Source organism: Chlorocebus sabaeus, chromosome 21 (assembly GCF_047675955.1).
Source record: "Chlorocebus sabaeus isolate Y175 chromosome 21, mChlSab1.0.hap1, whole genome shotgun sequence".
Classification (NCBI taxonomy): Eukaryota; Metazoa; Chordata; class Mammalia; order Primates; family Cercopithecidae; genus Chlorocebus; species Chlorocebus sabaeus.
In genome coordinates this window covers 49,133,398-49,158,864 of record NC_132924.1, presented here as the reverse complement: position 1 = coordinate 49,158,864, position 25,467 = coordinate 49,133,398, and the positions used below count along the sequence as shown (strand labels likewise).

The 25,467-nt window shown below is 37.9% G+C and overlaps 1 protein-coding gene and 1 long non-coding RNA gene across 3 annotated transcripts in view; one reads left to right on the top strand and one right to left on the bottom strand.

Annotated features, from left to right (window-relative positions):
* The window catches only part of SCIN (scinderin), an 84,024-nt gene extending 68,721 nt beyond the window's left edge, over positions 1-15,303 (top strand). The window contains exons 11-16 of the mRNA XM_007982014.3: positions 1,912-2,082; positions 5,714-5,891; positions 6,160-6,281; positions 11,030-11,107; positions 13,390-13,450; positions 14,145-15,303. Coding sequence (XP_007980205.1) covers positions 1,912-2,082; positions 5,714-5,891; positions 6,160-6,281; positions 11,030-11,107; positions 13,390-13,450; positions 14,145-14,272 — 738 coding nt within the window. The 3' untranslated portion in view covers positions 14,273-15,303. The remainder of the gene's footprint in view (positions 1-1,911; positions 2,083-5,713; positions 5,892-6,159; positions 6,282-11,029; positions 11,108-13,389; positions 13,451-14,144) is intronic.
* The window catches only part of LOC103226464 (uncharacterized), a 78,424-nt gene that overhangs the window by 13,881 nt on the left and 39,076 nt on the right, over positions 1-25,467 (bottom strand). For both annotated transcript variants that reach the window (XR_012090353.1, XR_005242435.2), the window contains exons 2-4: positions 23,067-23,168; positions 12,408-12,496; positions 1,626-1,706 (exon numbers count right to left, since the gene is read on the bottom strand). This is a non-coding gene — a long non-coding RNA (uncharacterized lncRNA). The remainder of the gene's footprint in view (positions 1-1,625; positions 1,707-12,407; positions 12,497-23,066; positions 23,169-25,467) is intronic.

Sequence of the window (25,467 nt, the reverse complement as noted above, 5' to 3'; positions counted from 1 at the left end):
GTGCTTACTTGGCCAGTGCAGTGATGTTTCTGATACAGCAGCATTAAACACTCCCTTTGCATGGTTGTGCCTGTTTAACTTCCTCATTCCTGGTGTCAAGGGAGCTAAGATTCTACATGGTACAAAAGGGTTTTTCTGTCTTGTTTTCAAATCTTTGTCAGTGTGTAATTGCTTATTTTAATATAATAATTAAATAGAGAGGTAAGTTAGACACTTTAGAACATAAAGTGTAAGATGTGGAGGCCGAAGTTGGTCTTCCAGCTGGTTTCTTTCCCATCTTGATACAAGTTAGTAGATACATAAAACAAGTTACATCTAAATTTAAAGGTGCATATTAACTTCTTAAAAATAACTTGCTAATTTTTAATTAACAAATTAATGAGATGACTGAATTATTTAAATGCACTCAATTCTATGAAATTTAGCTGATCTATAAGTTATTACTTGCCAAACTATTATAAAAAACTTTACATATTTCATATTTCATAGTGCTATATTTGATACACTCGATTATGAATTTCCATGAATTGTTAGCCAGTTGAATCCTAAATTGACAACAAAATGGTAATTTTTAGTTTAATCACTAGATGGCAGTAGCTTACAATAATGCATGAAAAAACTAAAGTTGCGGTTTTCAATGCTCCTTTGTAGACTATATTAACCATTAAAATTACTTTTAATCAACCTTTTTTCTTTCTTATTCTCCTTTGACAGTAAGAGATGGGCCTTAATCAGTGTTTCACTTTCTCTCATGTTAGCAATTAAAGTTTTCTCCATGTTATATGAAATGCTAAGCCAACAGTTTTAGGTATTTGTGAGACCATAACTGACAAAACACTTCCATAATTTGCTGCTCACTTATTTGAATGCCTACTAATTGAAATATATTTATGAAGTCAATTATTTTCAATGCCTTTAGGCCTCCATCTAATGGTACATGCATCAGCATTCCCATTCACCTGGCTTCTAGAAAAAGACAAACCAGGGGAAGTGAGACAGTTCAATTTTCGCATAGGGCAGAACAAATGAAAACAACGGGAGACTGACATGAAATTTGAACTCTTTATGTAAATGCATCAATAGTTTGTGTGAGAAATAGGAAATTCTAATCCAATATTTGGGGCTAATAAATAAAATCAAGCAAATAATTTCCCTTTTTTTTCAATTTCCTCATCCTGAAAAGTCTTTTTTTTTAAAAAAAAAAAAAAAGACTTATTTTTTTTAAAGTCTTATTTTTTTAAAGTTTCTTATATTAAGCATATCTACTATTACATTTCTATCAGTAAGTTAAAAAGTAGAAAACATATTCTGTTTATTTTTGCCCGTTTTTAATGCTTGTATGGAAATCTTTGTGTGTGTGTATTTTTTTTATTTTACAAATACAGAGGTATAGAAATAATGAGTATGATTTGGGGTCATCTTATGTTGTAAAGCATTTGAATTCACATCTCTTAACCTTCTGAACCAGATCCAAAAACATGAGATTCTAGTACCTCTGTAAGTATCTGTGTTACTGGCGCCCTTGAAAGAAGAGCGATTTTCACTTAAGATTTTCACATAAGGTCACAGACACCAGCACTTTGGTGTTACCTTGTCTCTTTCGGAGATGTAACAAACAAACTTACATCTTCATACTTTTCAAAACCAGAAAGTATTGGAGCATGGTGATGTTTCCCCTGACAAGAAACTACTCAGGGACACCGTGCCTGCAAAAACAAAATATTCTTAAGTCAACAAGGAAAACTGATTTTCATTACCCTATATTTTCTGTTAATCATCATTTCTCCTGCTCTTGACTTTTTGTTTTTTGTTTTATTTTCAAAAAGAAAACATAAGAACACATTTGGAACTAAAACCTTCTTTCACAGTACTCTTAATTATATTTCTTTTATTCCCTTTCTCCCCCATCAGATCCGAGTCTCCCAAGGCAAAGAGCCTATTCACCTGCTGAGTTTGTTCAAAGACAAACCGCTCATTATTTACAAGAATGGAACATCAAAGAAAGGAGGTCAGGCACCTGCTCCCCCTACACGCCTCTTTCAAGTCCGGAGAAACCTGGCATCTATCACCAGAATTGTGGAGGTAATGTCATGCATTCCATAAAACATGTCCTAGTTGTGGACTTCCCAATGGACCTGAGCCATCAGCAAATATTAGACTTTAAAAACTTGGCAAATAAACTCCCTTCATTTCTATAATTAATCCACTGTTCAAAATTTTAAAAACACGAATAGCAGGAGAGTTGAATAAAAAGTAAAACTCCAGATACCAGGCCTCTCACATTTTTCAATTGCATTGAACCCAAACAAATAAATTTTTAAGAATACTATCACAAATTAGCTGTCAAAAGCATGAGGCTGCTTAAGCTCCATCTTGAAAGGCCTGAGGTGGATGGATCACGGGTGATGGTCAGGTGATTGACCACAGTGGAGACATTTGAGAGGGAAGGCCCTCGTTTGCACAAGTGTAACAAATATGGGAGGCATGTCCCACCACACTGGACTAGAACCGTAACTGAACTGGCCCCATGAGCTGTTTCTGACAGCAGCTGGGAGAGAAATCAGATCCCATGCCATGGTGCCATAAGATAAGGAGACCTCCAGGTATAGACAAGGCCAGTCTGCCCAGGTTTTTAAATAGCTAAGTGCTTTGACCTTAGCACAATCCGGTCACCCCAGTCACCATTGAAATCCAAGTCTTCCGCATCACCCTTACACTGCCCAGCATACTCTGCATATCAAGCCTGGAGCTGTCCCTCAAACTCCCGCTTCATACAAGTCAATCAGCAGACCCTTGAAACCCGGGTTGGTCATCTCATCCCTCCACCTGCGACCTCTTCTCTAAGCCTCCCTCTCCCTGCACCTGATTTCTCTACGACTGTCCTCTGAGGACAGATTCCCCTGCAGCCCTCTCAAGTGGAACTTATGTTTTCCCAAGGCCCACTCACCACGGCCTCAGGGATGGGGCTGGACAAGTTCCCCCCCTGCTCACCCTTATCTCTTTGATTTTATCTTGCCTCTCTCCTTTGTATCAGACTTTCCCTCCTCCAGACCTCTTGTGCTTTCATAGACTGAACTGCCAGTCTGTCTCCTCTTCTTTGATGACTTCAGCCATTATCTCACTATTTCCATCTCTTCAGCTTCTCTCTTCCAGCAGTCTTTTCCTTGACCGCATTTCATCTCATACTCACATGGTCCTATACTAAATTTTGCCATTTGCAATAACTATAGCTCCTCAGAAATCTGTTCCAGTCATCTAAACTCTGACAACTCTCTCCTGTCCTTTGGCTCCTTTACTCCAGAATGCACATTCTGGCAATTCTCCAGGCCTATAGCTGAATCCATGAACCCGCTGCCTCCTTCACACCCCACCCTTCATGTCCTCCTTTCTCCCCAGATCCCCAGCATCCCCTTCGCTCTACTGATAACTTTAATTTAGAGTTCACAGAGAAGATAAATCAGGCATAAAGCATCTTATCTACTCCCCTGCAACTTTATCAATTTGTCTGCATCTGTGTATATATTCTCTTTCCCTTCTCTTTTATGAAATAAATATCAAATTTTTATTTATGTTTTTAAGTTAATAAATATTTTATATTAGGAATTTCCATATGTGAAGTGTCTTATAAGTGATTATATACTATACATATTACATATATACTATTATCCATAAATTAACAATGAATAATGTATTTGTATACAGTTATATATCAATACATAATTTATTAAATGTTTATTACATAGACTATCCCTCCTATCTAAGGCCCAATTCCTCCTCCGCCCACCTGAACACCAACTTCTGTCCGGATCCTTCCCTTTCTTGCTTTCCTAAGAAATCTCCTGGATTTCTGTCTTTCCCGTGCATTTATTCCACTTCTAGTTCATCATGATTGCAGGCAGTAATCTCCTTTCATTCTGTATCATCAATTTATTTTTCTGTGTGGAATCATTCACTTTGAACTACAGAGATGACTGTAACAAAAACCTCCTGTCATTTCTTTAAAAATTGTGTCTTGACCTTGACCATTACCTTCTCTAGCTACTGCATCATTTCTCTGTCCTTCTTAAGAGCACATATCATTGAAAGGTTTGTCTTGAGCGTTTTCACTCACTCATCATCTCTATTTTTTAAAGCCAGTTCTCTCTAAAACCACCTCAATCAGGTGTCCATCCCACTAGTCCACTGAATTGGTTTTTATCTAGTTTACCGGTGACCTGCCGCATGCCACAATCAAAGGTCAGTTTTCTGATCTCGTTTTTCTCAACTTCCCACTAGCATTTGCCAGTCAGCCTTTCCAGTTTTATTGAGCACTTCTTTTTTTCACTAGGTGAATGTATCCCCACACTTACCATGGTTTCTTCCTAACCTATCGGCCACTCCTTTCGGGCCAGTTTGCTGTGTTTTCCTCTTCTGTTTGACCTCTAAGTTCTTCAGCGCCCCAAGCCTCGGCCTTGGCCCCTTCACCATGGTCTCATTCAGTCATATGGTTTAAATGCCAGCGTATGTATTGATCTCATCCAGAAACTTCTGTGCACGGATTCTTCTATGTTTAATTATGACTATTTGTTTTTGACATTTAAAAACTATCAAAATGACATTTAAGCATTCATTATCTATGGGCATTCTCCATGGATTTCAGATGGGAAAGTCAACCAAAATGCACCATTCTTACATTCTGATCTCTTCCCCAGTGGACATTCCTTTGTGAGACCTCATCAGCTGCTTGCGGTGCATCTCTTTATTCCCTTGCAGCCTCTCAAACCAGTTTTCACATTCCCAGCCTCTCTGAAATGCACCAGTCAAGATTATTTCACAAGTCTTCCTGTCTTCATCTGCTGGCAGTCTAAGTCTTTATAAGGTTCTATTTTAGATCTCATTCCCTGATCTCACACCAGTCTGGGCATAGATCTCTTGTCACCTTCTATCCGTCATCCTGGCTCTTTCCTCTGGACCCATAATGAGATGTATATATTAGAAATTGGAAGCCCTGGAAGCCAGACTTGGTTCCTGTAATTCTCCATCATCACATCTGATAGATTCCTTTGAGCTTGGTCTGTGAGGCCTCATTCCTGCTGGGAGAGGATTTTAACCATTTTCCTGAATGTTCCCAATTCCTGGACATGCCTTTAAAATTTTCAACAGCAGTTCCTTCCTCCTCTAGTGTTCTCTCCTTGGACAGGCTCCTGAGAAACCTGGTGAAATTCAACTCTCCACATCATGGATGCCTTCATCCTGGCAGTTCAGTGTAGATGGCCAAGCAGCATCATTTGGCACAGCAAATCACCCCTGCCTTCTTGAAGCATTTTCCTCACTTGGCCTCAAGATCACTACACTCTTGTTTTCCTCCTCCATCTCAGCTACTCCCCCTCAGTCTTGTTTATTGGTTCTTCTTCCTCTTTCTGGAATCACATATCACACTTCTTTGACAATTACGCAGAAAGTCATGCCAGTGACATAGTAGCACAGTCATATGGTCAGACAGGTTCTCACAGAGAAGGACACAGAGTCACAAATTCACAAGTGACACAGACCAAAGTGCTCCTACTCTAGGGTTTAAAACACCATAGTGGTGTCCCAGAGCTGCCCTGAATTAATTTCCTGGGATAGGGCAGAAGGCTATGTATGGTTTGCCACAGTCACAGCTTCTAGGACATGTTTATTGAGGGAGCAGCAATGAATTTGAATCACTGTTTTATTTTTCTTCATATTCCAGGTTGATGTTGATGCACATTCACTGAATTCTAACGATGTTTTTGTCCTGAAACTGCCACAAAATAGTGGCTACATCTGGATAGGAAAAGGTGCTAGCCAGGAGGAGGAGAAAGGAGCAGAGTATGTAGCAAGTGTCCTCAAGTGCAAAACCTTACGGATCCAAGAAGGCGAGGAGCCAGGTGTGTGCTGTGGGGCCAAGGGCAGTAACTAGATTTTATATTGATATGATTGCCAATCATCTTTTTTTCACCAAAAAGTCACTTTCTAACGGCTTATAAGGGTTAACAATCTCTCCATTAGTTGCAAAGGTGGGTGGGTGATGGTACCTGATTCCTTTAAGTAACTTCTCAACATTGAAACCAAGGTGAGATGATATTTGTTCATATAAAGCAACAGCAAGCATGTGTTCCTGAAAATGCACTGGATAACTGAGTGTGTTTCCCACAGAGGAGTTTTGGAGTTCCCTTGGAGGGAAAGAAGTCTACCAGACCTCCCCACTACTGGAGACCCAGGCTGAAGACCATCCACCTCGGCTTTATGGCTGCTCTAACAAAACTGGAAGATTCATTGTAAGTGTCTTTAAAAATAGTGGGATAGGGCCGGGTGCAGTGGCTCGTGCCTGTAATCCCAGCACTTTGGGAGGCCGAGGCAGGCAGATCCCCTGAGGTCAGGAGTTTGAGACCAGCCTGACCAACATGGAGAAACCCTGTTTCTACTAAAAATACAAAAATTGGCTGGGTGTGGTGGTGCATGCTTGTAATTCAAACTACTTGGGAGGCTTGAGGCAGGAGAATCACTTGAACCCAGGAGGCGGAGGTTACAGTGAGCCAAGATCGCGCCACTCCACTCCACTCCAGCCTGGGCAACAAGAGCAAAACTCCGTCTTAAAAAAAAAAAGGTGGGGGGTGGGGGCAGGCGCAGTGGCTCACGCCTGTAATCCCAAAACTTTGGGAAGCCGAGATGGGTGGATCATGAGGTCAAGGAGTTTGAGACCAGCATGGTCAATATGGTGAAATCCCATCTCTACTACAAATACAAAAATTAGCCAGGCATGGTGGTATGTGCCTATAGTTCCAGCTACTTGGGAGGCTGAAACAGGAGAATCTCTTGAACCCGGGAGGCAGAGGTTGCAGTAAGCCGAGATCATGCCACTGGCATCACTGTGCTGCAGCCTGGACAACAGAGTGAGACTCCATCTCAAAAAAAAGAAAAAACAAAAAAGAGTGGGATGGAACCTAACAACGCCGGGAGGGGCAGTCCCATGTGGCTCTGACACTTTCAGACCTGCTACTATTCTGATTCTCAGTTTCTGCCTGCCTGCAAACCATGGTAACAACCTTGGCTCTACAGAGGGTTTTTTTTTTTTAACTTTTATTTTAAGTTCAGGGGCATATGTGCAGGTTCGTTACATAGGTAAACTTGTGTCATGGGGGTTCGTTGTACAGACTATTTCATCACCCAGTTATTAAGCCTAGTACCCATTAGTTATTTTTCCTGATCGTCTCACTCCTCCCACACTCCACCCTTTGATAGGCCCCAGTGTGTGTTGTTCCCCTTTATGTGCCCATGTGTTCTCATCATTTAGCTCCCACTTATAAGTGAGAACCTGCAGTATTTGGCTTTCTGTTCCTTACACAGGGTGTTTTTAAGGGTTAATGGTGTAATTAATGTGAAAGCATTAATGTTGTGATGTCCTATATAGATTAAGCTGCTCTTAAAAGTACCAGCTACTTTACACCTGTGTGAGCATGCAGTTGCTGTATGAATATATATGTGGTTAGATTTGTTAATTTAATAATTTGGCATTTTCTATGGGCAGCAATCATTATTTCTGATTGAACTATGTAAATTTTACATGTCAATTTCCCAGCGGAGTAAAAAGTTTCACCATATTGACTGAATTAAAAATATTATGGAAATATTATGATCATTGAGCAAAAATCACAGAAAGCTATATATGTAGTTACAAATTAACTGACATCAACAGGAATGTTTTATTTCATAGTCATTTACAAGCTTTGACTTCCAGTCAGTCAGAAGTAAAATTAGAAGTATGTGTATGCATGTCTTAGTTCAAGCTCCTATAACAAAAATACCATTGACTGTGTGGTTTAAACCACAAACATTTATTTTTCACAGTTCTGAAGGCTGAGAAGTCCAAGATTAAGGCACCAGCAGATCTGATGTCTGGTGAGGGAACCACTTTCTAGCCTTCTTGTGTCCTCACATGGCCAAGAGAGCAAGCTCTAGCCTAGGTCTTTCCTTACAAGGACGCTAAACAGGGTCACTGCACCCTAATGGCCTCACCTGAACCTAATTACCTCCTAAGGGCCCTACCTTCTACTACCATGCCATTGGGGGTTAGGGGTTTAACATAGGAATTCTGAGGGGAAACAAACATCCAATACAAAAGAATACAAGAGTGATTTTACACTGGGCTCTGAAATACCATCCTGAACCATAGCCTGTCACCTAAATTTCAAAAAAAAGTTATACTTTCTCTGTTTCACATGCTAAGTTTTTGCTAAATTTTTCATTTAAAGAATGAATTCCTCTTTTATATAAAATTTGATCTACAGATTTTGGTCAACATGTCCTAGTGAATAAATGTAAACTTTATTTTTCAACACAGGAAAGAAAATTTCCCATGTATTTTGCCAGATATTTTGATTACTAGAAATAAAATTACTTGAGATGAAGTGGTTCAAGTCCCCCTTGAAGCTTATAAATAATTTGACCTACAAGTTAAAGATTTAAACAGTGCATTGAGATAAATATTTGGTTGCTGTATACCACATTTGCTCACCTACTTTACAGGAAATCCCTGAACTTGCTGTATTTTATGGATTTGTCATCAGAAAAATCTTCTGTTTTATTGTTTTGACTGATAACTTGATATTGCATCCAAGCAACTTATTTTTCAGCATATGCTTCTATAATTTCTTATTATAATTATTTGTTAACATTGCTATAAATTAGATGTTTGTTTCCAAGAAAGATGTATTTTACAAAAATAAGTACCTAGGCTTTGTTCTCAGTGTGTTTAAAAAAAATAATTGTTAGTCTTTGGCTTTTTGTTATGCACATATATTAGCCTTTAAGAGAAATATAAATTTCCTCTGCACCAACTCATTTTCTTGTTTGATGTTTGGAACCCCTTGCGCTCCCTTTATAGTTTAAGGCAACGGATTGTTGCTAACAAGTATTCGATCTTATAATTACTATCAGAAAGTAGGCTTTACATGTGTAGATTCCTACAAGGCAGCTACAAGGCAGCAGAGCTTATTAGCTAAAAGCACAGCTTTTGGAACCAATCTGCCCATGTGCTGTCACTTACCTGGGTAGTACTTGCTGGCTGTGTGACTTTAAGCTGGTTACTGAGCCTATCTGTGCTGTAGTTGTCTCAACTCTAAAATGGTGGTAATCATAGTGCCTACTTCATAGGGTTGTTGTGAATATTAAATTAGCTGTTGCATATGAAAGATTAGAACAGTGCCTGACATCAAGTAAGTGCTATTTAAAGTTTTTCTTTTTAAAATCATTACGTGATTGGTATATGTCCTATAAAAATAATATAAACAAATCCTTTGCCCTCTAAATGGTCAAGGTTTTTTGTTTTATTTTGTATAACAATCTCAAAATCTCATCAGATTACAACAAACATGAATTGTCATGCTCAGATGTCTGCAGGCTGCCTGGAACTAGGTTCATCTATGCTGGGCACATGTTTGGGGTTTATACATATTTTTCCAGTGACAAAGCCAAAGACACAAAAAGGCCCTTGCTGAGTCACCTTTGCTAATATGACATGGCCAAGGCCCCAGTGAGCTCCACAGCACTGCAGAGTCACATGCCAGAGGGAGTGAATAAAGAACTGGGAACCATAATCCTAATTCCTGCCTTAAGGATCCAGGGGGGTTTTCACCCACAATTCTCTAAAAATACCGAACTTTAGATTAATACATGCCCATTGGTATTGGGTGGATGAAGCTAACCCTCCCATTACCCTTTAATGCTATAACTATAATTTAACACAATTAAAAATAAAAATAAAAAAATTTGTACATGCAATATTATGTTATAATGTCATCTTATTGAAAATTTTTGATGTATTAAAATGACCAGGCCTATTGACTTTCTTTTTTTTTTTTTTTTTTTTTTTTGAGATAGAGTCTCCCTCTGTTGCTTAGGCTGGAGTGCAATGGCACAGTCTTGACTCACTGCAACCTCCACCTCCCAGGTTCAAGCAAGTCTCCTACCTCAGCCTCCTGAGTGGCTGGAACTACAGGCGCCTGCCACCACACCCGGCTAATTTTTGTATTTTTAGTAGAGACGGGGTTTCACCTGTTGGCTAGGCTGGTCTTGAACTCCTGACCTCATGATCCGCCTGCCTTGGCCTCCCAAAGCGCTGGGATTATAGGCATGAGCCATGATGCTCGGCCCTATTGATTTTTTAAAAGTAATCTTGACCTACAAAATGAAAGATAATTTAATACTCGGACCATAAACTCAATGTTTTTAGGAACTAGATAGGCAACATAAATCTGTGAAACAATTAGTCATAAGGGACTGGAAGTATAGAGGATTGTGAGTAAATTGACTATATATGTGGGCATTCAAATATGCCAACCTTAGGGATGAGATTTAGAAAATATGATTCAATATATAGTTTATTGAAATGCCAGGCTTGAGGATAGCTACCCGGGAAACACTAACTCCAAATGAATGGGGCCAGTGTTTTAAAGTGGAGGAGTTGAAGTTTCACTGACAATAGGCAGAAACAGAGAAATTATAGCAGGTTTATGTAATTTTTTATGTAAGACCAGTGCATACTGATAGTGATTTGACTGGTTACAGATTGCTATTAATACTTTCCAAGGAAGAATATGTTCTTACTTTGTGAGGAGTGGTGATCTGAGGGGGGTCTTAGCTCTGCACCCTTTGGTCTTCCGAATTATTTGCAGAAAAAAAGGCAAAAGCTTGAGTGCATGCCTCAAGACTCAGGCCACATAGCCACATTCCTCTCAAAGCTCAGAATAATTTAAGGTTCCACCAGCTTTATATTTGGATTATTTAATTTCACAAATGCAATGTTTATATTAAATACTGTGCTGGCCAAATAAAATACCACCAGTTTGTGATGCCAAATTAATTATCAATTATTTAAAATTTTATTACCTGAAAAAGAAGAAAAAAATTACTACCAAATTTTATTTTCATTATACTCAAAAAAAAAAAAATGCAGGGCATTTGTATCCTATGTATTAGAAAAATCACTGCTTTACTGTTTGCTCATATAGCTTTTTATACCTTTCAGATTGAAGAGGTTCCAGGAGAGTTCACCCAGGATGATTTAGCAGAAGATGATGTTATGTTACTAGATGCTTGGGAACAGGTACAACTACATTTTGTTCATAACAAGAGAATGCATTCTTGGTTGAAAGATGACAGAACTTGCTTTGAGAAATGGTAAATCTAGATATAAATGAGCCTAGAGATTTAGGCTGTATTAAAAATACACACACATTTGGTAAAAAATGAAACTAATACATATGGCAAGTTGATTTCTTCCTATGAAAATAATTCCAGAGCTACCATCTTTGGCTTTACAGTTATAGGCAAAAAAAACTGTTATTTTTCATTTATTTGTAAAAATTACTCATTCCTAATTTGTTTATAATTCATTTCATAAGTGTATTGGTGTGTACAGTGTCATGGGGGTACAATGCCATTGAGGAAACCAACATATTCAAAATTTCTCTTGAAATTTGACAAGAAGTCATGGGTGCCCCTCCCCTGGGGAAGAAACAAGCAGAATAGTTTTGAATCTACACAGTAAAATATGTTACTGTTTTATTTATCTTAATTTTCAAGGAAATTAACGGTGATGTGACATGCCACATCTGATAGGTTTTTAACCTCTATGTAAATTAACAGTGAAAGAGAAAAGTAAATATATTATGAACTAAATTATATAGAGCAAGTGTGAAATGCTTATCTGAATTAGGCCTAGTCTTAGAGGCAAGCACAGAGATTGTTCCTTTTAAGTTTGTTCCCAACTGATAAACCATTCAGTTATGTCACACTCTAGCTTCTGATCTACAATGAACATGTTTGACTTGAGGGCCCAGCCTCAGATTCTTGCCAAGTGAATGGAGTACTTATTTCTAGATGAGATTTAAATCTCCAAGTCAATAAAACACTCTTGTGTATTTAAGAATTAAAGAAGAATTACACTTCCTTATTCAGATATATATTTAATTTTTCTCATTTGTAGTCAACTCTTGTTTCTGTAATCATGGATACTTTTTAGAATATTTACCAAGCCACATTTCATTTTTTAAAGTCATACTTTTTATTTACATTACCATGCTGTCATGGTTTGTTCTGTGCCCTGCACACGAATATTTCAGCACTTTCAGTATGAATTAGAATACAGTCTAAACATAACTGACCAAAATTGCTCTGCCACAAGTGATTTTAAAGTGATTTCAATATAAGGTAATTCAGGAAATTTTTTCAGCATTAAAGTACCCCCACCCACACATTTGACAAGGAGAAGGATATATACAGATTATATAATTATATAATTATATCAATTTTTTTAAAAAATTGCTATTTAAATACTAAACATTATAGCATTTTTACCAACATCTTATAGGGAGGGCACGCTACTAGAAGAGAAAAACACTAACCTTAAGTCAGAGGTTCCTGGAGGGAGTCTGGGATCACCCACAGACAAGTTCTGTGTCTACATGTAGTCCCTTCCAGCCAAGATCCACATCTAGGAAATGGGGATAATGACTGTGTAAGGGCCCAGGGAAAATTTCCCCTTCACTCTCCAAAGGTTCATACAAATATCAGTTGATAAAAGGCAGATTAATAGGAGAAAAGGCATACAAATATATTAATGTGCACAGGAGTCATACAGAATGCAAGAACTGAAGAAATGGCTGGATGGTTGATGTTTTTGTACCATTTGGAAGTTACAGAAAGAATGGGGGATTGGAGGATGGCAAAACTGGTTATGGGAGAAGAGGCCTGGCTAGGAAAGGTGGTCTTGTTATGAAGAAAACCTCACATAAAGTATAGATGGTAAATGTTTCTTTCAGACCTTTAAGGGTATGAGACTCTCAGTTAATCTTCCCTAGATCCCGAAAAGGGAGGGCCTCAGAGAAAGCCCGGCTGCACCAATGCAGATTCTCTACAGATGCAGCTCTTCTCCCACAAAAGGCAGCTTTGCAGGACTATTTCTCTTTGCAAGCCCTCTGAATAGCCATCTCAAAATATGTCAAAGAAGTGTATTCGGAGGTGAAATATTTTGGTTTCCTTCGACTGACTGCTGTCACACCCTAGGGGGTGGATGAAAAAAAAATCCACCCAATCTGTTGTTTTTGTGAAAGATCACTTCACAAACTAGAAAATACCATGTAAACATAAAATATCCAAGTGTGAAATCTGAAGTGAAACTGGCTAAATGTAAGTTTAGGTGTCTCCTGATGAGTGTGAACACTGGGAAAGTGATGGTACCTTTCTGGGCCACTGCCTCCACGTCCCTAACTTCTGCGGATGTTGTGAGGATTCAATGAGCAGTGTGTGCGTGAAGCACTTTACACAGGGCCTAGCCTGAGTCAACATCCCAGAAACCATACATATTGTTATTGTTTCATTTTTCAGATATTTATTTGGATTGGCAAAGATGCTAATGAAGTTGAGAAAAAAGAATCTCTGAAGTCTGGTAAGCTCAATTGATGGACAATTATAGTAGTAACCAGGCACCATTATGACCGAGTGTCTGACTGCTCTTTGCCACCATGTCTTACAAAACTACGTTTCAAAATCAAGAAGTAGCTTAGCATTCCTCCTCAAAACTAAAGAGTAATGGGATTTTTTGAACTGGAGAATTTCCAGATGGGCACAAGAAAAAATATGTTTTGTTATCTAATCTAGAATAGAATTATATCAATTTAACCTGAAAAACTTAAATTCATTTCAACCCTTGTTTTATTATGATAAGAGTAAAACCTCCATGACTGTGATAAGCCAGATTTTTTAAACTTCCTTTTGACTAAAGCTGTTCTTTCTGGCACAATTTTCCTTTTACTGAAAAGTGTAACAATAATTATGCCACCAGAACAATTCTATAAAACTTGGAATTTTTTCGGGCATTGATGAGACTCGCATGTTGCTTTTCATGGCAGATGAGAGAAATCAAAAAGAAATTGTATTTGTCTACCTGGTCAATGGCAATTTAATTTATTACTTTCATTTGAAGAACTGTATTCGAAGAATTTTCATTTTCAATGTGGCCAATATTTATTTGTTCTTCTGGAAATTTAATTTATTACTTTTATTCGAAGAATTTTCAATCTGCAGTTACTTTAGTTTAACCCAAACTAACTGAATTTATGTGTCTTTACAACTGTTTTTAGCCAAAATGTACCTTGAGACAGACCCTTCTGGAAGAGACAAGAGGACACCAATTGTCATCATAAAACAAGGCCATGAGCCACCCACATTCACAGGCTGGTTCTTGGGCTGGGATTCCAGCAAGTGGTAAACTGGTGTTTGTAAAAAGCAAACAAACATTACAAGGCAGTTATCTCATTGCTCTTTTGGGAGAGGAACAGGAAAAGCTTTTTGTTTATTTGTCTTTAGAAAATTAAGGCCGGGTGCAGTGACTCACACCTGTAATCCCAGCACTTTTGGAGGCTGAGGCAGTCGGATCATTTGGGGTCAGGATTTCGAGACCAGCCTGGCCACCATGGCGAAACCCCGTGTCTACTAAAAATACAAAAAAAAATTAGCTGGCATGGTGGCACATACCTGTAATCCCAGCTACTTAGAAGACTGAGACCGGAAAATTGCTTGAACCTAGGAGGCTGAGGTTGTGGTGAGCCGGGATCGTGCCACCACACTGCAGCCTGGGCAACAGAGACTCTGTCTCAAAAAATAAATGAATAAATAAAAAATAACCTCAACCAAATGCCTATTTTTTAATGCTTAATTTTGGTTTGAAATTCTTCTTAAACTGGAGCTTTCTTACGTTAATACATTCAAATAACCTGAAGGAAACTTTCATTATGGGCCAATATTAGCTCTTCTGGAAACTGATTTATATCTTTTTTATGACCTTTCAAAAGTAAAATACTATGCATAATCTAGAGAGATTTGTCAGATAGGAAATTTTATAATGCATTAGCCATTAGTCAAACTTGTTTTTTAACATGCCAGAGAAAAAGTTGTAATGCCTTGGAAGTTTTTCTCTTTTCTATAGATGGTGTTCAAATGATTTGTATACTTGCAATAAGGTTTATGTTAAAGTGGCTTTAACAATTTGTTGCTATTTTCCTTCTTTAGTCAATGTGACTTTGATGCCATTAACTCCTACGTGTTATTTTCTAAGAGAAATTTTATCTTTTTTTAAAACCTTATTAAAAGTCTTTGAAAGCACAGCTCTTTCATGACAAAATGAATTGCATTGTTATCCACTTAGATAGATAGATATTTGACAGTACATGTTTAATATCACAAAAGATACATACAGAAAAACTTCACTAATGCGGTCTTTAATTATTAAAATACATCTCTTTGAAAGTTTTGTGTTATGACATTTTATTCAAATTTGATGAGTTAATTACAGTATTAATTTTAAGGTCAAATACATCTATGCATAAGTAGATTTGAGTTTAATGTTTCTTAATTCATCCTCATTAAGTGGTCAAAATTAAACAGCTGTTCATGGTCAGATCATTATGAAAAGTTTGAAATATGAGATTGCATGTGAAACACAGGTCCCCAGAAAACAGGAGTTGGGACAGAATCTGGAGCCCCAGTAAAGTAGGAACTGAATTTGGTCATTGGATAGAGGACTGGGTAGTTGAGGAGGGGAAGCTGCATTTCCATGGGAAGAAGAAACGAAGCAGGGAAGTGACCTGAGGAGTTTTTACCTTTTCTCTGGGGAAACGAAGGGCATATGTGTTTCAAATTGAGTCCTGGTCTGGAGAAGTGGGCCCAGTTTTATTATGGCCTAATAGTGAATGCTCCCGTGAAATCCTGGAGCTTGCATAGGAGGTAAGGAAGCAGAGAGAAGCTGTACTTCAAGGCACTATTCATTCAAAATGTCTATTCAGTATCAGGCACTATTCCAGGCACTATGGACTCAACATGAATGAAACAGACAAAATCTAAACTTTTATGGAGTTTATATTCTAGGGAAGAGAAAAAAAACAAAAAGCAAAAACAAATCAACACATAGAGATATTATAAAATACATTAGAAGATATGCCCTGTGAAGAAGAAAATTTAGGAAAGGAGCTAGGCAATACTAATAGTATGGTCAAGGAAAGCGTGGTTAAGTAGGCGATATCTAAACAGAAAATCGAGGCCAGGCACGGTGGGTCACGCCTCTAATCCCAGCACTTTGGGAGCCTGAGGCAGGTGGATCACTTGAGGTCAGGAGTTCGAGACCAGCCATGGACAACACGGTGAACCCCGTCTCTACTAAAAATATAAAAATTAGCCAGGCGTGGTGGCATGCTCCTGTAATCCCAGCTACTCAGGAACCTGAAGCAGGAGAATCGCTTGAACCTGGGAGGCAGAGGTTGCAGTGAGCTGAGATCACGCCATTGTACTCTAGCTTGGGCAATAAGAGTGAAACTCTGTGTGAAAATAAATTAAAAAAAAAAAAAAAAAAAGAATCGATAGCGAGTGGGGAGTGAACCTCAGGGTTACAACCAGGCCGAAGGAGTACCAACAGCAAAGGCCTTAAAAGGAAAGTATGCCTAGTAGAATGGGCTGAAGTCTAAAGAAACAGGGAGATTCCACAGGGTTCTCTTCTACTGTCACCGCTGGACCAGAAAAAAAATCATTGCAGCCTGAGCTGCGAGAATACTGCCTTTCCAAATCCCAAACCCAGGGAATCAGAGACAGTGATGGTAACAAGACAGCAGCATCAGGCTGGGCGGTGACTCACGCTTGTAATCCCAGCAGTTTGGGAGGCCAAGGTGGGTGGATCACGAGGTCAGGAGATTGAGACCACCCTGGCTAACACGGTGAAACCCTGTCTCTACTAAAAATACAAAAAATTAGCCGGGCATGGTGGCGGGTGCCTGTAGTCCCAGCTACTCAGGAGGCTGAGGCAAGAGAATGGCATGAACGCAGGAGGCAGAGCTTGCAGTGAGCTGAGATCACACCACTGCACTCCAGGCTGGGCAACAGAGAAAAACTCTGTCTCAAAAAAATGAAAAATAAAAAGACAGCAGCACCAATAGCACAAGCACTGTGGGAGGGAAGTACCTATGCCCATTGCCCAGCCTGACCAGTAGAGGTGAACACAAATTGTCAGCAACTATAGCTGCTATTGCAAGAATACTTATGAGCCCTATGGAGTTGGCATTTTAATTTCACAACTAAAGCTGATGTGGCTTGAAGAAACATCTGCAACACAAGTAAAATCCACATAAAACAAAAACAAAACCTACTTCTAAAAAGGTGAACATTTGCGGGATTAAAGAAAATTATTCTAGAGAGTGTTCCATTGTTCAATGATACTGTGTAGTCTTAAAACTCAAATTACATGTAATTCCTTATAGAAATTAGTCCTTTGGAATTGAAATGCAGTTTCATATAGCCTAATTAATAAATGGAAAAGTTTTATAATTACTTTCTTATTTTTCTTTGGTGAAGCTAATATTAATTTTTAATATGAAATATTAGAAATTATCTGCTTTTACTCATGGATTTTGGGGATCAGAAACCAAAATAAATGTATTTATCCTCAGCTACCAGTGCTTTACAGACCCTTTCTTGCCCCAAACAATATAGCACACTCCTAGTTGTGTGAAATTTGTGACTAACAAACACTATATATATATGGATATATATATATAAATGAATCCAGAAAAATCAAGTACTAATCAGGAATAATTAATCTGGTAAGAAATAATAAACTGGGCACAGTGGTATGTGCCTGTAGTCCCAGTTACTTGGGAGACTGAGGCGAGAGGAAGTTTAAGGCTATAGTGAGCTATGATAGCAACTGTGAATAGCCACAGTACTGTAGCCTGGGCAACACAGTGAGATTCCATCTCTACAAAAACAAAAATAAAAATAATTTTTAAAAGAGTAGCACATCTCAAGAATTAAAGAATCAAATTGTGGCATTAGTTTGAGCAAAAAACCAGGAAACATAGTTCCCAGGTAAGATCAACAATTGTTTTATGGCCTTAGCTATCATTTGTTTGCTTTGTTTTGCAAGACAATCAGTAAACTGACTTCAAAACAATTTCTGGATTGTATAGGTTATTCAGAGGGATATAATTCTAATCAAAATGAAGAAAAGAATAATAATATTCACTATATATACAGGATGGGTGTGTTGTAATTTTTTAATGTATTTTCAAAAATTGTTTGTCTTGCTCTGTCATCTTATTTTCTCTTCACTATGTTGACTCCCCTTTTAATTTTAAAGACTTATGTTAGAATTTTTAAAGTATGATATGTATTATGCATATTCTCTAATTTTTTTTTTTTTATTAAATACCAACTGAGCTTATTGTGCTACCTAAAATATTCATGATGCAATGCTTTGGTCTTAAAGGAAAAACAAAAGTTGGATCCACATCTTACTATATGTGCCTGAATAAATTCCATGTAGTTCACAAATTTTAATGTGAAAATGAAACATGAAAATAATGGAAGAATACACAGAATTACATTGGAAGAGGGAAATCATCTCATAGTAGCTTACAGAATAAGAAGAAAATCAGCAAGAATCTAAAAGACTTGAACAATACTTTCAACCAACTTAACCGATTTCATATTACTGAACACCACCAATAATACCAGCACGTATATTTGTTTTTTAAAGCAACTTGAAATATTTACCAAGATAGAAAATATTCTAGGCCATAAAACAAATGCCAACAAATTAAAAAGATGAAATCATACAAACTGTGCCTCTAATTACAATGGAATTAATTGAGAAATCAAAAACAGATATCTGGCAAGTCCCCAAATTTGGGTAAAAGAAGAAATCACAAGAGAAATTAGAAAAATTTTTAAAGGAAATTTATAGCATTAAATGCTTACATTAAATAAATAAAAAGCCCTCAAATCAATAATCTAAGTTCTTATCTTATGAAATTGAAAGATGACAAATTATACCCAAAATAAGCAGAGAAAAGAGAATGATAAAGAATAGATTTTTTAAAAACTAGAAAAAATAAAGTCAAAATTTGGTTCTTCTGAATCATAAAATGATAAAATTCTAGCCAGACTAATAAGATAAAAGGGGGGAAACATAAATTACTAATATAAAGATTAAGAAGGATACCACCACTGATCCTAAGGACGTTAAAATATGTAAGAGAAATAATTTATGCCAATAAACTTGACATTGATAAAATGGATTCATTGGGAGGCAGAAACTACTAAAGCTAACTCAAGAAGACATGGACAGGTAATCTAAGTAGGAATATGCACATGCATGTGCACACGCACACACATACACACACACACATTAAAGAAATTAAATTAATCCTAGCAGTTTGTGAGGGCAAGCCAGGTGGATCACTTGAGCCCAGGAATTTGAAATCAGCCTAGCAACATGCAAAACCTCATCTCAACAAAAAGTACAAAAATTAGCTGGGCATGGTGGTGAGTGCCTGTGGTTCCAGCTACATGGGAGGCTGAGGTGGGAGGATCACTTGAGCCCAGGAGGTGGAGGTTGTAGTGAGCCAAGATTGCACCACTGCAATCCAGCCTGGGCAAAAGAAAGAAAGGAAATAAAAAAGAAATTATAGTCAAACTTTTCTCTTTTTTTGAGACTCCAGGATTTTCCTCTGTTGCCCAGACTGGAGTACAGTGTCGCAATCACATGCACTGCAGCCTGGACCCCATGGACTCAAGTAATCCTCCCACCTCAGCTTCCCAAGTAGCTGGGACTCACAAGGACATGCCACCATACCTGGCTAATTTGTTTTTAGGTTTTGCAGAAATGGGACCTTGCTATGTTGCCCATCCTGTTCTGGAACTCCTGGGCTCAAGTGATCCTCCCTCTCTTCAGCCTCCCCAAGTGCTGAGATTAAAAGTGTGAACCACAGTGCCCAGTCTAAACATCTCACAGAGAAAAAGCCAGGCCTGTTTGCGCTTCACTGGTGATTTCTGTTAAACTTTTAAGAAAGTTTGCCACAGATTGGGAGGAAAGTAATAAGAAAGTAATAAAACCAGTATTCCTCATAACATGGATGTAAAAATATTAAAAGTTTATCAAATTGAATCCAGCAATATATAACTTGGTTTTATCCCAGGAATTCATTTTAACATTTAAAAATTAATCAATAACTTTCCATATTAACAGACTAAAAACCATTTGAACACCTGAATAGATACAGAAAAGCAGTTGATAAAATTCTGCAACCATTCATAGTAAAAATTCTCAGCAAAGTAGGAATAGAATGGAAGGTCTTCCATCTTAAAAAGAGTATCCACAAAAAATGTACAGCTGACAGCATACTTCAGAATGAAAAATTAAATATTTTGCACTAAGATCTGGAACAAGAGATGGATGTTTGTTCTCACCTATTCTGTACTTTGCAGGAGGTCCTAACGTATCTAACAAGGCAGTTTCTCAACCTTGGCACTATAGACACATAAATAATTCTTTATTTTGGGGGGCTGCCTGTTTATTATAGAATGTTTAGTAACATTGCTGGCCTCTGCTTGCCAGATACCAGTGGCATCCTCCTCTCCCAAGACCTTCCCTCTTGGTTTGTGTCCACTTTCTACATCTTCAAAGCCAGCAAAATAGCATCTTCAAAATCTCTGTCTTCCTGTCTGGCCTCTGTTTCTGTTGGTTACATCCCCTTCTCTGTCTCTGATTCTCCTGCCTCCCTCCTTCACTTATAAGAACCTTTTGCTTACGTTGTCCAATGGTCCAATGGATTATTGAGCCATCAGATAATGCAGGATAATCTCCTCCATCTCAAGATCCTTAATTTAATCACATCTGCAAAGTCCTTTTTTTCGCATGTAAACTAACATTCACAGGTCCTAGACATCTTTGTCACAGTATGTAGACATATTTGGTGGGATGCTATTCTGCCTGGGTATAAAGGTGTACAGTGAAGCTAGCATTCTAGTCAGTTGGTATATTGGGTAAAAGCTGATATCTTGAAAAGCTGGTCAATATTCCCACTCTCTTCCATTAACTCTACCATCAGGCTAGACCTCTATCTATCTATCTATCTATCTATCTACCTATCTATCTATTTATCGAGACAGGATCTCACTCGGTTGCCCAGGCCAAAGTGCAATGGTGGGCTCATGGCTCACTGCAGCCTCGACCTCCCCAGCCTCAGGTGATTCTCCCACCTCAGGCTCCTAAGTAGCTGGGACCACAGCTGTGCACAACCACTACTGGTTATTTTTTTTTTTTTTTTTTTTGTAGAGACAGGGTTTCATCATGTTGCCCAGGCTGGTCTTAAACTACTGGCCTCAAGTGATCCTCCTGCCTTGGCCTCCCAAAGTGCTGAGATTACAGGCATGAACCATTGTGCTGGCCTCCTCATTTCTAAAATAGAAAATAATTGGGCCAGGCATAGTGGCTCATGCCTATAGTCTTAGCATTTTGGGGGGCCGAGGCAGGAGGATCACTTGAGCTCAGGAGTTTGAGACTAGCCTGGGCAACATGGTGAAGCTCCAACTCTACAAAAAATACAAAATTTAGCCAGGTGTGGTGGTGCATACCTGTGGTCCCAGCTACTTGGGAGGCTGAGGGGAGAGGATCCCTTCAGTCTGGAGGTGAAGGTTGCAGTGAGCCATGATCATGCTGCTGTACTCCAGCCTGGGCAATAGTCAGAGCCTGTCTCAAAAAAACAAATAAATAAATAAAATAAAAAATAGCAACTTTGGGAAAAATATAGTCAATATTTCATCTCTTTCATAATCCTTGAAAAATTTCTGTTCTTGTTTCAATCTGACAATCTTTCATACTTGGGCAGAAATAAAAACCTCATATACTGGGTTCATATAAGGCTATTGGTATCTACACAATTACAGTAACACTACCTGAAATACAAAAGTATATGTGGGACAATTATGGAAACAAGAGAGTACATAGGATATTTCAGTTGAGTTAAACCAAAAACAAAATATTTTAAACTAAGGATCTAATTTCATAAGATTACTTTGAGCTTTGGATTTTGAGAGTGATATTTTTCTATTCTCAGTTACAGGATATCTGTAGATGTTATGTATTTTACAATCCAGGAAGGACATCGCTGGAAAGATAACATTCTCAGCAGGTCACCAGTCAGGGTTAGCCAACAGGCTTCTAATGGTACATAGTATTTCACTCAGGTTTGATAAAGAGAAATCATTATTTTGAGATTTCTACTTCTGAATACAAATGTACTTCAAAAAAGGTCATATTTTATAAGGTCAAGTATTATTTTATGTGAACTTTTATGGAGGGCACCAGAGTGAACATTTATTTTACAGTCCTTGAATCAGCTGCTTATTTCTGTCTGCATTCTATTCTTTCCTTTGTAATGTCTCAGGCCCCATGAGGTCATGAGTAACTCAGAACAAAAAGCTTATATAATGCCTAACTGGCCTCTCTAAAATCCATACATCGATGATTTCTATGATGACACTGCTAAAGAGAATAGGTCACCATCAAACATAGCTATAAATATTTATCAAGGAATTTCATAAATTATATGAGAGCAAATCACCTCATACTTCAACACCAAAACTGCCACAAGTCCAGAAGAATGTGTAGGCAGAAATGGTCACCGAATAGTGATTCCCCAAATTTTAATGAAAAAAAGTTAATAAGAAAAAAACCTGAAAATTATGTCCTATTTCCTAATAAGGATTGCAGGTATTCTATAGCTTGCAAAAATATGTTACGCTCCTAAAATTTTGAGCTTTATGTGTTTTTAAAAAATGTATTTTATACTCATTGGATTTTAAGGTAACAAGTGAGACCAAAAATAAAGGGCATAATTTCATTCAATTATCCAGGCATGGCTTTTCTGCCCGCAGGAAAGTAAACTTTCAAGTAAATCTTGGTGGAACCAGATTCTTTCCTGGGTATTCCCAAGATGACACCTAATAGCCAAATATAACTGACAGATAACTGATACTGTTGGAGTTCCATTGCTTTGTCTGAAAGCAGTGTGGTTGATTCCAATAGCGATGCAATACTGTAGAACACTGCATGGTGTCTTGATAGGTCCTTTAATTAAAAGACCAGATACAGGGCCAGATATACTAGGTGAACCACTTCATTGCTTTTTGATCTTAGTTTCTCTAATGGTTAAGCATGTATTTTCCTGACTACTCACCTCACAGTCTTTCACGGAGGAGTATGAATGCTGGGAAAGAAACCAGAACAGCTGCTGGAAGTCAGGAGGAAGTAGTTGAGCTGCTACCCCCGGCTAAGCCAGCTGAAAAGAGAAGGAAGACATGAACAAGAGCATGGCACAGTGTCAGAATATACATAATATGAAGACAGAGAAACTTTCTGAACAAAACCGAATTAAACCAACATGTCAAAAAGTGGATATGATGAGGAAAGGAGATATAAGCATAAATGTTCAATTACTCATGGAAACGTTCTGGAAAACAAAAGGGGGTGAGGAGGTAGTGGGAAAAAACTCAATGATTGCCCAAAATAAATAATAAATAAAACAAGAATGCTGATGAGGGTAGGGTGATGATGGAAAAAATTGAATGCCAGAAACTATTGCTAGTTTGTAGTACTTTGTGCTTGATGAGGTTTATTATATATGCAGAGGTGAGAAGTGAAAAATAGGATGAAAAACACCTGTGTAGAAGATAGGGGAAACTCCTTCAAAACATAAAGACAAATTTATCTCTTATAATAATATTATAAGCTGTTTTACATATTTACTATTCCCACCTTTTGCAATTACTCTAAATAGACTATTTATAGTAAAGAAGACTTCTGACATCAAACACATCAATAAGAAATGTAGATTTTATCGAACATTCCAGTAAGTAAAAGGTAAAAGTTTACAGAGATACTTTCCCTTAAAAAAAAAAAAAAAGTGTGACTTGAATGACAAAAAAATTAAAAAGCTGAATGTATTGCAAATAAAAATTATTTTAATTGATTGGCGAATTGGTGCTGATAAACAGTCTGAATATTTAAAAGTATGAAATGTAGATTAAAAATGTGTAATTTTTATGTAACCTAGGAGCTAAAACTATTGTTTCTAAATATGCATGCCATTCTTCCCAACAGATGTGAAAAATCTGCTAAATGATCTCCATTATCCATTCTTCTCTTTTCTCTTTTAGTAACAGAAACCCTGCCTGCATATCCTAATAGGTCACATTCCCTGGCAGTTAAAATGTGGTCATCTGACTAAATTCAGGCCAATGACACACAAGCAGAAGTTCTATGAGTTATGAGGGCAGATTTCTTGTCACCTTCTTAAAAAGGAAGCTCTTTGTCCTCCACTTCTCTATTCCTTTCCCACTGGCTGAGAAATGATGAGAGCTGGAATAGCCACTTTGAGGCCAGCGATGGAAACCACACATAGCAGATGGCAGAGCTTCCCTGTTATAACTTGATGTGCTCATTTTATGACTGAGAGGCAAGGGCACACATTCCATTTTATTGAATAAAGTGTTGCATGGCAAAGAAAAATAAATTTGTAAAGACTGATAAAAATATATTCTACCTTGTTTCAGCCAGTGCATTTCAGAATCTCATTGTTAAGCAGTTTAGTCTGGACCCTAATTAATATAAAAACTAGTATCAGAAGTGGGATGTTCCTTAAAAATGTCCTAGTTCTGCCTTACTTGTAGACTTGCTGAGAGCGAATAAGTAGATTTTGTGAGCTGGGAGGCCAGTCATCCCTTCTATGATAAAACATTAAGTAAAAATTTTAACAGTAGTTATAAAGTCTCTATTTCCTGGAAGACAGGTTTGGAAAATTCAGGATATTAATGTATATTGGTTGTTCCTTGCTGCTCTCAGCAATGTGCTATAAGACAGAGAGTAAGGCAGGCAAAAATTAATCAATTTAATGCAGAGATGAAAGGGGATACAATCCTGCTCCATTATCAGCAGATGGCAAGCAATCTAAATTGACTGAAGGATTAGTAACTGGGAGAACTCAACTGTTTCTATGAAGAAAATAACAGCAGTTATGTTGTTACTCAGGACCTTGCTCAAGAGCCTTCCCTTAAGTGTTTGCAACCGAAAATAGAGACCAATGCAGACACAAAATCAGATTAAGGATGTTGTTTCCCTACCAATGTGGCTGCTATTAATTCGAGGAAGAGAGTGACAATAGCATTGTTATATTCAGATAAAGCCTTTGTGGTTTCTTTCATATACAACTGCCTGGAACCAAATAGACCAGGAGTCAACTATGGTTTTGAGCATACCATATTCCAAAAAACTTGCAAACCTAGTTTACAATGACATGTGAATGTGTAATCATATAGCATCGCCTAAGACTTTAACCTGAATCAGCAGAGAGTTAAGAAACTTATGCTGTCTTCAGCTCAAAACCTAGGATTGCTTGGCCATTATCACATCTAAAGTGGAAAAGAAGCTATGCCTTAGCATTCACTGTAGGTGTGCCCCAAAGGATTGTGGACATGGAACAATTTCCCTAAGGGCAAAGCCAGGAGATCAAAAAGACAATGGACAGGGGAGTATCCCAGGGAGCAGAGCCAAGTTCAAGTAAGTTAATGATATCAAGTTAC